Source organism: Nomascus leucogenys, chromosome 17, assembly GCF_006542625.1.
Source record: "Nomascus leucogenys isolate Asia chromosome 17, Asia_NLE_v1, whole genome shotgun sequence".
NCBI lineage: Eukaryota > Metazoa > Chordata > Mammalia > Primates > Hylobatidae > Nomascus > Nomascus leucogenys.
In genome coordinates this window covers 38,296,394-38,312,148 of record NC_044397.1, presented here as the reverse complement: position 1 = coordinate 38,312,148, position 15,755 = coordinate 38,296,394, and the positions used below count along the sequence as shown (strand labels likewise).

The 15,755-nt window shown below is 47.8% G+C and overlaps 1 protein-coding gene across 1 annotated transcript; it reads left to right on the top strand.

Annotated features, from left to right (window-relative positions):
* The first annotated feature begins 2,175 nt into the window (after positions 1-2,175).
* Positions 2,176-14,741, top strand: LOC100597541 (cohesin subunit SA-3-like). Its single transcript, XM_030797549.1, has 7 exons — positions 2,176-2,218; positions 2,265-2,407; positions 6,874-6,956; positions 10,697-10,768; positions 13,455-13,553; positions 13,764-13,843; positions 14,525-14,741. Exons 1-7 carry the CDS (start codon positions 2,190-2,192, stop codon positions 14,715-14,717), a joined length of 699 nt encoding a protein of 232 aa, XP_030653409.1. The 5' UTR covers positions 2,176-2,189; the 3' UTR covers positions 14,718-14,741.
* The last annotated feature ends 1,014 nt before the right edge of the window (positions 14,742-15,755 follow it).

The window sequence follows — 15,755 nt, the reverse complement described above, 5'->3', positions numbered from 1 at the left end:
GTGAGCCACCGCAAGTGGCCGTCCCCTATATTGTAGCACAGCGAACATCACAAGCTCTTTTAGACACTACAGTGCATAAGCAGGTCTCTGTCTAAACTGCTCTCCTCTTCCTCCTTTGCCCAACCAATGTCTGCTCATCCAAAGAATGTATCCCGTGTGTTCATTAACTTAGCAATTTCCAGTAAACAGGTTAATTGACAACTTGTTAAGAGAAGGCAGGAAACCTCCATGAAAGAGAATTCACTGGGTATTTTCTACAGCATTTAACACATTGTAGGCCTTCAATAAACCCTTGTGAAATAAACAAACCTCTTTACTCTTCATTCTACCTTGCTAAGAATCTTACCTAAGTCTGTCTACCATGTGAAACTGCAGATGACCTCACAGAAAATGGAAAGAAGTATCTCTAAAAATAAGTTTATTTGGCAACACACTATAGGCTACAGGTCCACTTCTGATTTTTTTTTTTTTTTTTTGAGACGGAGTCTTGCTATGTCACCCAGGCCGGACTGCAGTGGCGCGATCTCAGCTCACTGCAACCTCCGCTTCCTGGGTTCCAGCGATTCTCCTGCCTCAGCCTCCCAAGTAGCTGGGATTACAGGCGCTGGACACCATGCCCAGTTAATTTTTGTATTTTTAGTAGAAACGGGATTTCACTATGTTGGCCAGGCTAGTCATGCACTCCTGACCTCATGATCCACCCGCCTTGGCCTCCCAAAGTGCTGGGATTATAGGTGTGAGCCACCGCGCTAGGCCCACTTCAGATATTTATTTTGAGGAGGGAGCGCATTTAGATACAGACCGAAAATGTATTTAAATGTCTCAATACATTTAAATGTAGTTACTTAAATATATCTAATATATTTAAATACAGAGAGCAAATTTGCTTTTACAAATCTGACATGGAATGCAACTGTGCTAGCCAAGATTCAGTGTAGCTTACCAGCCAGAAATCACATACCCTAACAGGTAGAAATGCATTGCATTTTGTAAAACTGCACGGCTATGCAAATTAGGATGTGTCTGGACGCTCTACCTTCCCCAAAATAACCTCAATTTTTTTAAATGGCCAGGCACAGTGCATCACGCCTGTAATTCCAGCACCTTGGGGGGCCGAGACGGGCGGACTGCTTGAGCTCAGGAGTTCGAGATCAGCCTGGGCAACAGCGAAATCCCCGTCTCCACAAAAATAAAAAATAAAAAGTAGAACAGGCGTGGTGGCTCACGCTTGTAATCCCAGCACTTTGGGAGGCCGAGGCGGGCGGATCACGAGGTCAGGAGATCGAGACCACGGTGAAACCCCGTCTCTACTAAAAATACAAAAAAAAAAATTAGCCGGGCGTGGTGGCGGGCGCCTGTAGTCCCAGCTACTCGGAGAGGCTGAGGCAGGAGAATGGCGTGAACCGGGAAGGCGGAGCTTGCAGTGAGCCGAGATTGCGCCACTGAACTCCAGCCTGGGCGACAGAGCGAGACTCTGTCTCAAAAAAATAAAAATAAAAATAAAAATAAAAAATAAAAAGTAAAATAATATAAAAATAAAAATAAAAGGGGAGAGAGAACAGGTAGAAAGGAAATACATTCAGTCTATCGGAATTTCACGCTCCGGCTTCAAGTCCACGGCCCTGTGATGGGATGTGGGCAGGGCCTGTCTGGGACAGGTCGAACCCAACTCCTCACAGGGCCGAATCCTTTGCCCGCAGCCCAGGACCCGGAAGGAGCTTGCCTCGGCCTCAAGGCGCACCCAAGGGGCACTGGATCGCTGGGGCGCTGAGGACGCCACTCCGGGGCCTCCACGCGGCGGCCTCGACACGCCCCTCGGCCATGTTCCCTCCATTTCCAGGGAGGTTGGAAGGCCGTGATTCTCCAGGACCGCGCGCGAGAGGGGAGACCGCGAGCCCAGCTCACCTCGAGCTCTCAGCTCGCCCCATGGACTCAACACCCGATCCGCCTTGGGGCCTGGGAAAGTTCCCTCCTCGACTCCCACAGGCGCCCCGCCTCCTGGGCTCCCATTGGCTGCTTTCGACGTTGTGCTCCACCCTTTCCGGGCGGGGCGAAAAAATACTTCCCGTCTTTCCTTTTCGCCTATTGGCTCTGTCAAAGGTCGAGTCCGTGACGTCAAAGACCATGGGCCAATCAGAGCACACCGGACTGCGTGTTTTCCGAACCACTGCAGCAGGGTCAGAAGGGAGATGGCCGCCTTCCGTCGTGGCCTCAGACGGTTTCCGAGCGTTAGTGTCTGGCACGCGCCACCCCCTCTTGCTTTGGTTCCGCCACGCCGATGTACCAGGTAAAGCCTTATCACGGGCGCGGCGCGCCTCTCCGTGTGGAGCTTCCCACCTGCATGTACCGGCTCCCCAACGTGCAAGCCAGGAACGGCAGCCCAGAGGCCGGCGTTGGCCACGTGCAGGTAGAAGCGCGGGCCCCCCCGCCCACCCCGCCCAGTGCGCACGCGCGGCGGCCCGCTGCTGGCCCGAGTCCCCGCGAGCAGGAACGAATGTGTCCCACCCGGTTCGCGGTCTCACCCCGGCATCTGTGCCGGCCGGCCAGGGACTCACCCAAACCCTTATGTTTTAAAAGATTTATTCAGGCCTGGCACCCTGGCTCACGCCTGTAATCCCAGCACTTTGGGAGGCCCAAGCAGGCAGTTCACCTGAGGTCAGGAGTTCGAGACCAGCCTGGGCAACATGTTGAAACCTCGCCTCCACTAAAAATACAAAAATTAGCCGGGCGTGTGGCGGGCGCCTGTAATCCCAGCCACTTGGGAGGCTGAGGCAGGAGAATCGTTTGAACCCTGGAGGAGGAGTTTGCAGTGAGCTGAGATCAAGCCATTGCACTCGAGTCTGGGCAACAAGAGTGAAACTGTGTCTCAAGAAAACAAAAATATGTTTATATATCTTTCCTGGTCGGGCGCGGTGGTTCACGCCTGGAATCTCAGCACTTTGGGAGACCGAGGCGGGAGGATTGCTTTAGCCCTGAGAGTTTGAGACCAGTCTGAGCAACATAGTGAGACCCTTGTCTCATTTTTTTTTTTTTTTTTTTTTTTTTTTTTGAGTTGGATTCTAGCTCTGTCGCCCAGGCTGGAATGCAGTGGCCTGATCTCGGCTCACTGCAAGCTCCGCCTCCCGGGTTCACGCCATTCTGAACCTACCTCAGCGTCCCGTGTACCTGGGACTACAGGTGACTGCCACCACGCCCGGCTAATTTTTTTTTTTTTGTATTTTTAGTAGAGACAGGGTTTCACCGTGTTAGCCAGGATGGGCTCCATCTCCTGACCTTGTGATCCGCCCGCCTCGGCCTCCGAAAGTGCTGGGATTACAGGCCTGAGCTACCGCGCCCGGCCGCCTTGTCTCTATTTTTAAAATATTTTATTTAAAATAAAAATCTATGCATATTTTTTCTTCTTTTTGTTTTTGCATATGGCTGTTTAAACATGTTAGTTCAGAGAGTCCACCCTCTGAAAAGTGAATAGCACATAAATGCTCATTTTGAGGAATTGCAAAGCGAACTCCGGGGTCACCACCTCCCAGGTTGACACACAACGTCACTGCTCCATTCTTTCCACTTAAACCTTTCCCCCCGCAACCCCCCCAGGTCCTGATTTTTATGGTAATTATGTCCTGCTTGTGTCTGTTATTTTGTCAACTAAGTATCCCTAAACAATATAGTCTGGGTTTTTGTTTTTTTTGTTTTTTTCAGACACCATTACCCACACTGGAGTGCAGTGGCGTGATCTTGGCCCACTGCAACCTCTGCCTCCCAGATTCAAGCAGTTCTCCTGCCTCAGCCTCCTGAGTAGCTGAGATTACAGGTGCCGTCCACTGCACCTGGCTAATGTTTGTATTTTTAGTAGAGATGGGGTTTCACCATGTTGGCCAGGCTGGTCTCGAACTCCTGACCTCAAGCGATCTGCCCACCTCGACCTCCCAAAGTGCTGGGATTACAAACATGAGCCACTGGTGCCCAGCCCTGCCTTCTTTTTTGTAGACATTATTTTAGAAGTCATTTGATTGTGAGTAACAACAGAAGTATTCATTTTCTCTGTAGTATACTGTTCTTAGTATACTGTTCTTTTTTTTTTTTTTTTTTGAGACGGAGTGTTGCTCGGTCACCCAGGCTGGAGTACAATGGTGCGATCTCGGCTCACTGCAATCCCCGCCTCCTGGGTTCAAGCGATTCTCCTGCCTCAGTCTCCCGAGTAGCTGGGACTACAGGCGTGCGCCACCGAGCCTAATTTTCGTATTTCTAGTAGAGATGGGGATTCACCATGTTGGCCAGGCTGGTCTGGAACTCCTGATCTCAAGTGATCCACCTCCCTGGGCCTCCCAAAGTGCTGGGATTACAGGCGTGAGCCACCCCACCCAGCGTTGTTTTAAGCATTTGGGGATCAATTGCAGGGACCTATTGGATTATGGGGAAAATGAGATGGTTCTACTCCTGTATTTTAAAGTCTTCTTTTTCCTTTTGGTTTCTTTACTTTGTAGTTAAGGCTTTGCAGACTTGCATCCAATAATGTCTTCTTTTATTTTTTTAATTTTTATTTTTTGAGACAGAGTCTCACTCTGTTACCCAGGCTGGACTACAGTGGTGTGATCATAGCTCACTGCAGCTTTGAGCTCCTGGACTCAAGCAGTCCTCCCACCTCAGCCTCCTGAATAGCTGAACACAGGCATGCGCTACCACACCTGGCTAATTAGTATTACTTTTTTTTTTTGGAGAAATGGGGTCTTGCTGTATTGCCTGGGCTGGTCTTGAACTCCTGGGCTCAAGCCATCCTCCTGCCTTGGCCTCCCAAAGTGCTGGGATTATAGGCATGAGCCACGGTACCCAGCCTTTGTCTTAGTTTTTGGTCACCGTCACCCAACCCCAGAGTTCTAGAACGATTCCCTTGGAAAGAAAGGGACTGGTCAGGGCTGGGGATGGAGAAGCGCTGTGGTAGGAGCCCTTTCTTTTTCTCTCCCCAGCTGGATCGCCAAACCTACCCTGCGGTCTTCATCTTCCTGGCCCCCTAGCTCCTCCTCTCCGTGCATGTCTTCCCCACTGCAGAGAGCTGCGGGAGGTACCAAGAGGGCCTCGTCTGCATCTTCTAGTTCCTCTGTCAGTCTACCCTTCGATGACAGGGACTCAAACCATACCTCAGAGGGCTAAGTAGATGTTGCGGCCGGGCGCGATGGCTCACGCTTGTAATCCCAGCACTTTGGGAGGCCGAAGCGGACGGATCACGAGGTCAGGAGATCGAGACCACGGTGAAACCCCGTCTCTACTGAAAATGCAAAAAATTAGCTGGGCGTGGTGGCGGGCGCCTGTAGTCCCAGCTACTCGGAGAGGCTAAGGCAGGAGAATGGCATGAACCCGGGAAGCGGAGCTTGCAGTGAGCCGAGATCGTGCCACTGCACTCCAGCCTGGGTGACAGAGCGAGACTCCATCTCAAAAAAAAAAAAAAAGATGTTGCATTGTGTGGCCACTTCCTGTGTCCGTGGCAGCCTTCCCCCTCTCGTTTTCCCACATTGATGGTAATATGCGTGGGACTGTGTGTAAACACAAGAAGTGCTATACGCGTTCAGCACAGTGGCACCCTCCCTCCAGCTCCAGGTGTTTTTTTTGGTGGTCCTAGATGTTGTAGACATCAAAATAGTAGTACATCCTGGTTTTTGTTTGTTCTTTTTTTTGAGATGGAGTCTCACCCTGTCACCCAGGCTGGAGTGCAGTGGTGCGATCTCAGCTCATTGCAACCTCCGCCTCCCGGGTTCAAGCACGTCCTGTTTTTAACCCATCATCCATGTTGTCTAAACCTCTCTTAAACACATTTCTGTGTTCAGCATGTACAACCCCTGGTGGGGGCTGGGAGGTGGCAGATCGGGGAGTAAAAAGTTCTTTATTTGTTGCCTGGTAAATTGTATATACTTTTTAGCTGGTGTCCCCTAGTTCTCCTACTTGGGGATTTTGTAAACAGGTCTGTGTATTCTTATTTATTACAATATATGAGTTTCTTCTGTGTAGGTTATAATATATCTTGGTTTTTTATATTTCCGGAAGGAAAAAAGCTAATTTCATACAGATCTGCTTTATCCCCTGGCTGTTTTAATTGGCTTTCTCTGAATCATTTCTGTTTCTGTCAGTGCTGCTGTGGGGGACCCGATTATATCAATGTTATAAACTTGAATTGATAAGACATGTGGTTGATGTTTCACGGGGTGAAATTTAACTCTAGGTCCATATTACTCTCCCGTTTATGGATGAGTGATGGATGACTTCCTGAGCCATGATTATTTTTCTCTACAAAGAGCAGTGATCTCTCTACCCGCTAAGGGAGTAGCATTTGATTCTCTTCTTCGGAGAGAATACTAGGAAGGGTTGTCCTTCCCGTGCCTCGTTTCCTCATTCTTCATCTCCATTCCTTTCACCTGAAAGTTTTCCTTTAACGCTTTGTCCCGGCTGGGTGTGGTGGCTCATGCCTGTAATCCCAACACTTTGGGAGGCCGAGGCAGGTGGATCACCTGAAGTCAGGAGTTTGAGACCAGCCTGGCCAACACGGTGAAAAACACCTGTAATCCCAGCTACTCGGGAGACTGAGGCAGGAGAATCGCTTGAATTTGGGAGGTAGAGGTTGCAGTGACCTGAGATCACGCCATTGCACTGCAGCCTGGGTGACGAGTGAAACTCTGTCTCAAAAAAAAAAAAAAAAAGACTTTGTCCCAACTTTCTACTAACAATAAGCTCATTTTTTCTTAAAATCTGAATATGTTTTTCTCATGGAGATGGAGTGTGGTGAGAGACAGAGAAACTATAATTCATTAACCTTTTATATGGAGGGAATAGGGTGGTTATATTTAAAGAGAACCGTACTTTCTCACAGGAATACTGACTCTTTGTTAGCTGATAAAGGCAGTGACTTTGAGGACAGCTTGAATCGCAATGTGAAGAAGAAAGCAGCAAAACGACCACCGAAAACAACGCCGGTGAGTCAGCCAGTTTTCTTTTGTTTTTGAATCTTGTGGGGGAAGCAGCCCAGCTACTCGGGAGGCTGAGGCAGGAGAATGGCATGAACCCCGGGGGCAGAGCTGGCAGTGAGCCGAGATCGCGCCACTGCACTCCAGTCTGGGCGACAGAGCAAGACTCCGTCTCAAAAAAAAAAGAAAAAAAGAAAACCTAAAAGAAGTTCGGGTGATATGATTCATAAAAGGACAAGATTTACAAAGTATCAAGGGACAGAAATAGGAAGAAGAGAAATTTTGAAGATAAAAGAAGAGAAAAGGACGTTAGGATATAAAGATACAGGAAGGGGACTCAAGGACTTTTTTTTTTTAAGGGAAAAAAGTTAATAAACTTCATAACAGTATAAAAATCAATTATTTCAGGACTGAGTCTAACTCAGACTCTGCTGTGAAATTGGCAGCGTAAGCCTACTTGTGTGATAATGATGAAACCAAGTGTTAATGTCACTGTTACCTTTTTTTCATATTTCTGATCTTTTTATACATATTAGGTGGCAAAACATCCAAAGAAAGGTCCTGAGTGGTACATCATCATAGTTGGAAACAGTCAGAGCCACCAGCCAATGATCTTTTCAATGCTGTGAAAGCCGCCAAAAGTGACATGCAGGTAAAGCAGCGTCTTACCTCTGTTGATACCATCTCACTTTTTGTAAGGTGGTAAGGACAAGTGTCTACAAACTTGATTCGATGTGAACATTTTAGTGAGTGTAACATATCAAGAAATAAGATTATGAAGTGAATCCTTGGAGTGATAGAAGGGTAACCTTGAATAAGAGAGCATGTTTTTTTTGTTTTTTTTAGACAGAGTCTCTTTCTATCCTCCCAAGTATCTGGTACTACAGATTGCATACCACATCTGGCTAGTTTTCGTTTTGTTTCTGTAGAGAGAGGGTCTCACTATGCTGCTCAGGCTAGTCTTGAACTCCCGGGCTTAATCAGTTCTCCCACCTCAGCCTCCCAAAAAGTTGGGATTGTAGGCATGAGCCACCATGCCTAACCCCAAGAGGTTTTAAATGGACTTTGCCTAAATCATCAGAGAAATGACTGTGGCAGCTATAGCCTTATGAAATGTATTTCTGAAATAATAAGACTTGAAAGTTGAAATTACTCCTTGTTCCATGGGCTGCACAATGGATGTTGTGTTAGTGGGCATGAAAAAAGCAACATGGATCTGCTTGTACATCCTCACCAGAGCTTTTGGGTGACCAGGTGCATTGTCACTGAGCAGTAATATTTTGAAAGGAATCTTGTTTTCTGAGCAGTAGGTCTCATCCATGTGCTTAAAATATTCAGGAAACAATGCTGTGAATAGATGTGATATCAGTTAGGCTTTGTTGTTTCATTTATAGGGCATAGGCAGAGTAGACTTAGCATAATTCTTAAGGGCCTTAGGATTTTTAAAATGGTAAATGAGTATTGGCTTCAACTTAAATCACCAGCTGCATTAGCCCCTAACAAGGAGTCAGGCTGGCCTTTGACGCTTTGAAGCCAGGCATTGACTTCTCCTCAATAGCTGTGAAAGTCCTAGATGGCGTTTTCCAATATAAGGCAGTTTAGTCCACACTGAAAATTCATTGTTTGGTGTAGCCACCTTCATCAATGATCTTAGCTAGATTTTCTTGATAACTTGTTGCTTCTCTATCGGTATTTGCTGCTTCACCTTGTACTTTGATGTTATGGAGAGAGCTTCTTTCCTTAAACCTCATGAACTAACTTCTAGCTTCAAACTTTTCTTCTGTGGCTTCCTTACTGTGCTCAGCCTTCATAGAATGGAAGACAGCCTAGGACATTGATCTGGATTGGGCTTTGGCCTAAGGGAATGTTGTGGCTGGTTTGATCTTCTGTTCCGACTACTAAAACTGTCTCTGTATCAGCAATAAGACTGTTTAACTTTCTTATGCTTTGTGTGTTCACTGGAGTAGCGTTTTTACTTTCTTTCAAGAATTTTTCTTTTGCATTCACAACTTGGCTGTTTGGCACAAGAGGCCTGGCTATTGATTGGCCTGTCTTGGCTTCCAACTGAACTTAATCATTTTTTTTTTTTTTTTTGTCTTTTTGAGACAGAGTCTCGCTTTGTTGCCCAGGCTAGAGTGCAATGGCATAATCTTGGCTCACTGCAACCTCTGCCTCCCAGGTTCAAGCGATTCTCCTGCCTCAGCCTCCTGAGTAGCTGGGATTATGGGCGCCCACCACTGCACCCAGCTAATTTTCTATTTTTAGTAGAGATGGGGTTTCGCCATGTTGGTCGGGCTGGTCTCAAACTGACCTCAAGTGATTTGCCCACCTCGGCCACCCAAAGTGCTGGGATTATAGGTGTGAGCCACCACGCCTGGCCTCTAAGCTTAATCACTTCTAGCTTTTGATTTAAAATGAGAAACGTGGCTGGGCGTGGTCACGCCTGTAATCCCAGCATTTTGGGAGGCCGAGGCGGGTAGATCACGAGGTCAGGAGATCGAGACCATCCTGGCTAACACGGGGAAACCCCGTCTCTACTAATAATACAAAAAATTAGCTGGGTGCGGTGGTGGGTGCCTGTAGCCCCAGCTACTTGGGAGGCTGAGGCGGGAGAATGGCATGAACCCAGGAGGCAGAGCTTGCAGTGAGCCGAGATAGTGCCACTGCAGTCCAGCCTGGGCGAAAGAGTGAGACTCTGTCTCAAAAGAAAAAAAGTGAGAAACATGTGACTCTTCCTTTCATTTGGACACTTAAAGGGTTATTAATTGACCTAATTACAATATTTTTGTGTCTCAAGGAATGGTTCGGGAGGCCTGAGGAGAGAGACAGGGAAACTCTTGTTGGTAGAGTAGTCAGAACACATACATTTGTTAAGTTTGCCATCTTATATGGACAGGTTCGTGGTACCCCAAAACAGTTGCAGTAGTAACATCAGGCTGGGTGTGATGGCCCATGCCTGTAATCACAGCACTTTGGGAGGCTGAGGTGGAAGGATCGCTTGAGCCCCTGGGCAAACATAGGGAGAGCCTGTCTCTACAAAAAAAATTTTTTTAACTAGCTGGCTGTGGTGGCATGCACCAGTACTCCCACCTACTCTGGAGGCTGAGGCAGGAGGATCCCTCGAGTCCAGGAGGTGGAGGCTGTCATGAGCCATGGTCACAGCGCTGTACTCCAGCCTGGGTGCCAGAGTGAGACCCTGTCTCATAAAAAAAAAATGTAACATTAAAGATTACTGATCACAGATAACCGTAACAGAAACCATAATGAAAAAGTTTGAAATATTGTGAGAATTACCAAAATGTGCCACAGGAACACAAAGTGAGGATATGCTATTAGAAAAATGGCACTGATAGGTATGCTCGATACAGGGTTGTCACACACCTTTAGTTTGTTAAAAAACAACAACAGCAGCAACAACAACAACAAAATCCACAATGTCTGCACATCAATACAGTTCAGTGCAATAAAGCGAGATATGCCTGTATAATGCCAGCTAGGGCTTCTGAATAGTCAGAATAACCACATGCAGAGGGGATATTATTTTTACTAAACACAAACCTCTGAGGTGTTACTTGACTATACAGCTTCTTCCAGAATTAGAAGGTTTAAAAGAGAGCATAGGATTACGGAGGTTCACACTATCCTGTAATAAACAGGAAGTAGGTAGAAGTTGTACTTTTTGTGTATCTTCAGGGCCTTATGCTTGTTAGGGTACAAGAGAGATTAACCCACTTCTCCCTGTCCTCCAGCTCCAAGAGCGTCAAGAGGAGATTGAGGAGATGATGAATACCCTCTTGGGATGTCTTTGTTCGTCGGTACAGGTGAGCTAATGGGTTTCTCTCATTGCAGCAGCTGGCCTTTGGTTATGGCATCTGAGGAAGTGAACAAGGTTTCCCTCCTCCAACCCTTAGTTATTGGGTTAGTCCCAGAATTAATGCAGCTGGAGCAAAGACTCTTAACAAATGTTTTAAATTGGTGAGGTTTAGTTTATCACCACGTACAAAGGATCTTGTAAGTGCTTCTGGGAGAAAATAAGAGAATAAAGCATTGCTGAGAATTTTCCTTCTCCAGCTTTGCCCCAGGTCTGCCCCAACTCCTCATCTTTCTGGGGTTGGAGACTTGAGGATAAGAGCAGAGAACAGAAAGGCGGGGCTTTTCTGAGGGATGCTGCAGCCCGGTGAGCCTTCTCCTGGCCCAGCCTACTGTCTCACTGTGTGAAGGGCAGGGGAGTTTTATACTGTTTAAAGACCTGATCAAGTTAAGTTAAAAAGAGTATCTGTAGGCTGAGTATGGTGGCTCATGCCTGTAATCCCAGCACTTTGGGAGGCCAAGGCAGGCAGATCACCTGAGGTCAGGAGTTTGCAACCAGCCTGACCAACATGGAGAAACCCCATCTCTATTGAAAATACAAAATTAGCCGGATATGGTGGCGCATCCCTGTAATCCCAGCTACTCGGGAGGCTGAGGCAGGAGAATCACTTGAACCCGGGAGGTGGAAGTTGCAGTGAGCTGAGATCATGCCATTGCACTCCAGCCTGGGCAACAAGAGCGAAACTCTGTCTCAAAAAAAAAAAAAAAATAGTATCTGTAGATGTTTCGCACTCTTACCTAGGTTTCACTTCTGCCTTTCCAGAACCTTTCAGCTGATTTAAACTTTTCTTAACGTGGAATTAAAACACACTCATGGGCGGGTGTGGTGGCTCACGCCTGTAATTGCAGCACTTTGGGAGGCCAAGGCGGGCGGATCACGAGGTCAGGAGATCGAGATCATCCTGGCTAACACAGTGAAACCCCGTCTCTACTAAAAATACAAAAAATTAGCTGGGCCTGGTGGTGGGCGCCTGTAGTCCCAGCTACTTGGGAGGCTGAGGCTGGAGAATGGCATGAACCTGGGAGGCGGAGCTTGTGGTGAGCCGAGATTGCGCCACTGCACTCCACCCTGGGCGACAGAGTGAGACTCCGTCTCAAAAAAAAAAAAAAAACCTCACACACTTTGGCCAACAGCTGAATGCTTTTTTTGGGGGTGGGAGGGGACAGAGTCTCATTCTGTCACACAGGCTGGAGTGCAGTGGTGCAATCTCGGCTCACCGCAACCTCCACCCCCCGGGTTCAGGTGATTCTCCTGCCTCAGCCTCCCAAGTAGCTGGGACTATAGGCGCCTGCCCCCATGCTTGGCTAAGTTTTGGCCACCATGCCCAGCCTGAATGAACTTTCAAAACTGGTTTTTAAAAGAGGTATGGAGGCCGGGTGCAGTGGCTCACACCTGTAACTCCAGCACTTTGGGAGGCCAAGACGGGCAGATCAGTTGAGGTCAGGAGTTCCAGACCAGCCTGGCCAACATGGCGAAACCCCATCTCCACTAAAAATACGAAAAGATAGCTGGGCGTGGTGGTGCACCTGTAATCTCAGCTACTCGGGAGGCTGAGGCAGGAGAATCACTTGAACCCGAGAGGTAGTGGTTGCAGTGAGCCGAGATCGTGCCACTGCACTCCAGCCTGGGCAACAGGTGGAGTGGAGAATTAGGCTGTACAAGGCTGGTGTTTAACTATTTTATGGGTTGCTAACGGAAAGAAAATATTTACTAACTGGGTATGGCACATTTTTGTAGTCCTAGTTACTTGAGAGGCCAAAGTGGGAAGACGACTTGAACTCAGGAGTTCAAGGCCAGCGTGGGCAACGTAGCAAGAGACCCCATCCCTTAAAAAAAAAGAAAAAATATTTACATGTATTTTACTATATATATAGTATTACATCGGGAGGAAGAAATGAAAGGCATGGGGTACATGGCATTTCAAGAAAATAAATTGTTCCATGAGAGGGAGTTATCTGGTAGGATAGAAAGTGAGTTTGGAGAGAGGGTGGCTATAAGAGTCAACTTATCTGTCTGTGTCTAGGGATGTCCTTCCTGAGATCCGTGCTATCTGCATCCAGGAAATTGGGTGTTGGATGCAAAGCTACAGCATTTCTTTCCTCACCGACAGCTATTTAAAATGTATTGGTTGGACTGTGCATGATAAGAGTCATTTTCCTTTTCCGTTTCCCTCATCTTTTTCCTGTCCTAGGACACTTCACCTTTTCCTGGGCCTGCCACTGTGATATTTTACCTAGTGAGCAATGATTAACCCATCAAGTCGCTGAACCTTGAAACTCCCCTAGCACTGGGGAGGGTAGGATAAGGTAGAGAGAGACATATCCAGGAGATGAAATGACTCAAAACATGAGGTAGAGGGAGAGAGACTTTCCCAGGGGAGAGAGTTATTGATGGATGGTAATGCAGGTGCTAAGGGGGGCAGCTAAAGGATCCTTCTCATCATGAGTACTGCTGTGATCCTTTTGTTTTTTAAGGAAGAAGACAGCTGTTCATTGTTTCTGACATCTCAGAGTCCTCAGCATAGGGGACACCCAAGGTAGAATGAGGGATTGGAGAGGGGAGTCTGGAGGCTCAGCAGGGGCAAGCAGAGTGTAGTTAGTCTTATTTCCATTCTCCTGATTTTCCCTCCTCACCAGCACCGAGAAGTCCGCCTGAAGTGCGTGAAGGCCCTGAAAGGGCTGTACAGCAAATGGGACCTGACTGCACGCCTGGAGCTCTTCACCAGCCGCTTCAAGGTAAAATGGGTGGCGCTCCATGGCTTGGCTCTTTGTCGTAGTTCCCGTTTCCCCACCTTGTATCTTTCTACCCCTCATGCTCTAAGATGTCTTGGCTATCCCAGCATCTGCCTCTGCGTAGGCACTCTCTTGAGGAGTCTCTGATTCTAAGAGAACAGAATGTTTGGAATGGGTGTAATGAGATATTGAGTGACTTTCTCCTTTCTGCAGGACCGGATGGTTTCCATGGTCATGGACAGAGAGTACGATGTGGCAGTGGAGGCCATCAGATTACTGATACTTATCCTTAAGTGAGTCTGGGAAGAGGGGAGGCCAGTGTCTCAGACCTTTGCCCTTCCAGGGTCCTCTCCCTCCGCCTGTCATAGCTGACACTTCCGTATATGCAGGTTGACTGAGGCCATTCCTGGGTTGCAGTATCTCCAGGGGGGCATATTTCTGTCTTCTCTAACTCCCCATACTCCTTTGTCTTCTACTGTCTATTTAGGAGTTCTTTGTGAGTTATGTCCTTGTTGCTTTTGCCTCTTTTTGTTTCTAGCCTTGATTGTGCTAGAAGATAATGTCCCTATTCACACACTCTTTCTGCTTTTCTGTGGGCAGGAACATGGAAGAGGTGCTGACGGATGCGGACTGTGAGAGCATCTACCCCATTGTGTATGCCTCTAATTGAGGCCTGGCCTCTGCTGCGGGCGAATTTCTGTACTGGAAATGAGTGGGGCTCCTTTTATGTTTCTTTAACACCACCCTCTCGGTTTCTGTCCCCCATCTGCTGCTGCCCTACCTAAGGCCTCCCCATCTCCGTGGAAGTCTCTCTCTGGTGTCTCTTTTCCTCTCTCAGCTCCTTGGGGCTCTCGTTAGCTCTGCACCTCCTTTTCCTTTATCATTTCTTTGGGCCATCTCCTCCCTCTGTGGTCATCGTTACACCTCCTTGTTGCCTTCTGTGCTGAGCCCTTTCCTTGTGTCCATTCCCCCAGACTCTTCTACCCTGAGTACGAGATAAGAACGATGGGTGGAAGAGAGCAATGCCAAAGCCCAGGCACCCAGAGGACTTTCTTCCAGCTTCTGCTGTCCTTCTTTGTGGAGAGAGAGGTGACATATACAGTGAGAAGTCTGGCTGTTGTGCATAGGACCTACAACTGGGCTGGGCTTGGTGGCTCATGCCTGTAAGTCCAGCACTTTGGGAAGCTGAGGTGGGAGGATCCTTTGAGCCCAGGAGTTTGAGACCGGCTTGGGCAACATAGTGAGACCCCGTCTCTACCCCCCAAAAAAACAAAAAAAGACAAATGGAGAAGGATGGGGGTGGACACTGTAGGAAGGAGAGCGATATTGAATCAGTAACCACTTCCTAGGGTATTTTTAACATGCCATCACTAACTCCCCATGTACCTCCTTCCCCAGCTCCATGACCACGCTGCGTACTTAGTAGGCAGCCTGTGGGACTGTGCAGGGGCTCAGCTGAAGGACTGAGAGAGTCTGACAAGCCTGCTGCTGAAGAAGGACCAGAGTGCATGCCACATGGAGCCAGAGACAGGGACCTTCCACCTCCTAGGGTGAAACCAGGAGAGATTGCTTGCCTGACTTGTACAAGGCAGCAACGGTGGCATGGGGTGGGGGGAACTTGGAGTTGGAAGGTGGCTAATCTTTGATTCTGTTTTTGATCCTCCTGGCACTCCAGACCTGGGTGATGTGCAGGAGAGCACACTGATAGAAATCCTTGTGTCCAGTGCCCAGCAACTCTTGCCTCAGCCTCCCGAGCAGCTAGGACTATAGGCGCCCGCCACCATGCCTGGCTAATTTTTTTGTATTTTTAGTAGAGACAGGTTTTCACCGTGTTAGCCAGGATGGTCTTGATCTCTTGACCTTGTGATCTGCCTGCCTCATCCTCCCAAAGTGCTGGGATTACAGGCGTGAGCCACCGTGCCTGGCTGCCTAAGGTTTTTTCTTTGCTTTTTAAAAAACAGCTTCATATTAAGTAACATTGTGGCATCATTATTTCATATGCAAGTATGTGTTCTCTAGTGTACATTTTTAGATGGGACTTTATGTGACAGCTTTATTGAGATACAACTTACATATCATAAAAATCACCCCCTCCTTTTTTTTTTGAGACAGAGTCTCGCTCTGTCACCCAGGCTGAAGTGCAGTGGTGTGTTCTCAACTCACTGCAACCTCCACCTCCCAGGTTCAAGCGATTCTCCTGCCTCA

Coding starts and splice junctions, on each gene's coding strand:
- LOC100597541 (XM_030797549.1), top strand. CDS start 2,190: ATGGCCGCCTTCCGTCGTGGCCTCAGACG. Junction 10,769..13,454: donor GTCTTTGTTCGTCGGTACAG/GTGAGCTAATGG, acceptor CCTCCTCACCAG/CACCGAGAAGTCCGCCTGAA. Junction 13,844..14,524: donor TTACTGATACTTATCCTTAA/GTGAGTCTGGGA, acceptor CCATTCCCCCAG/ACTCTTCTACCCTGAGTACG.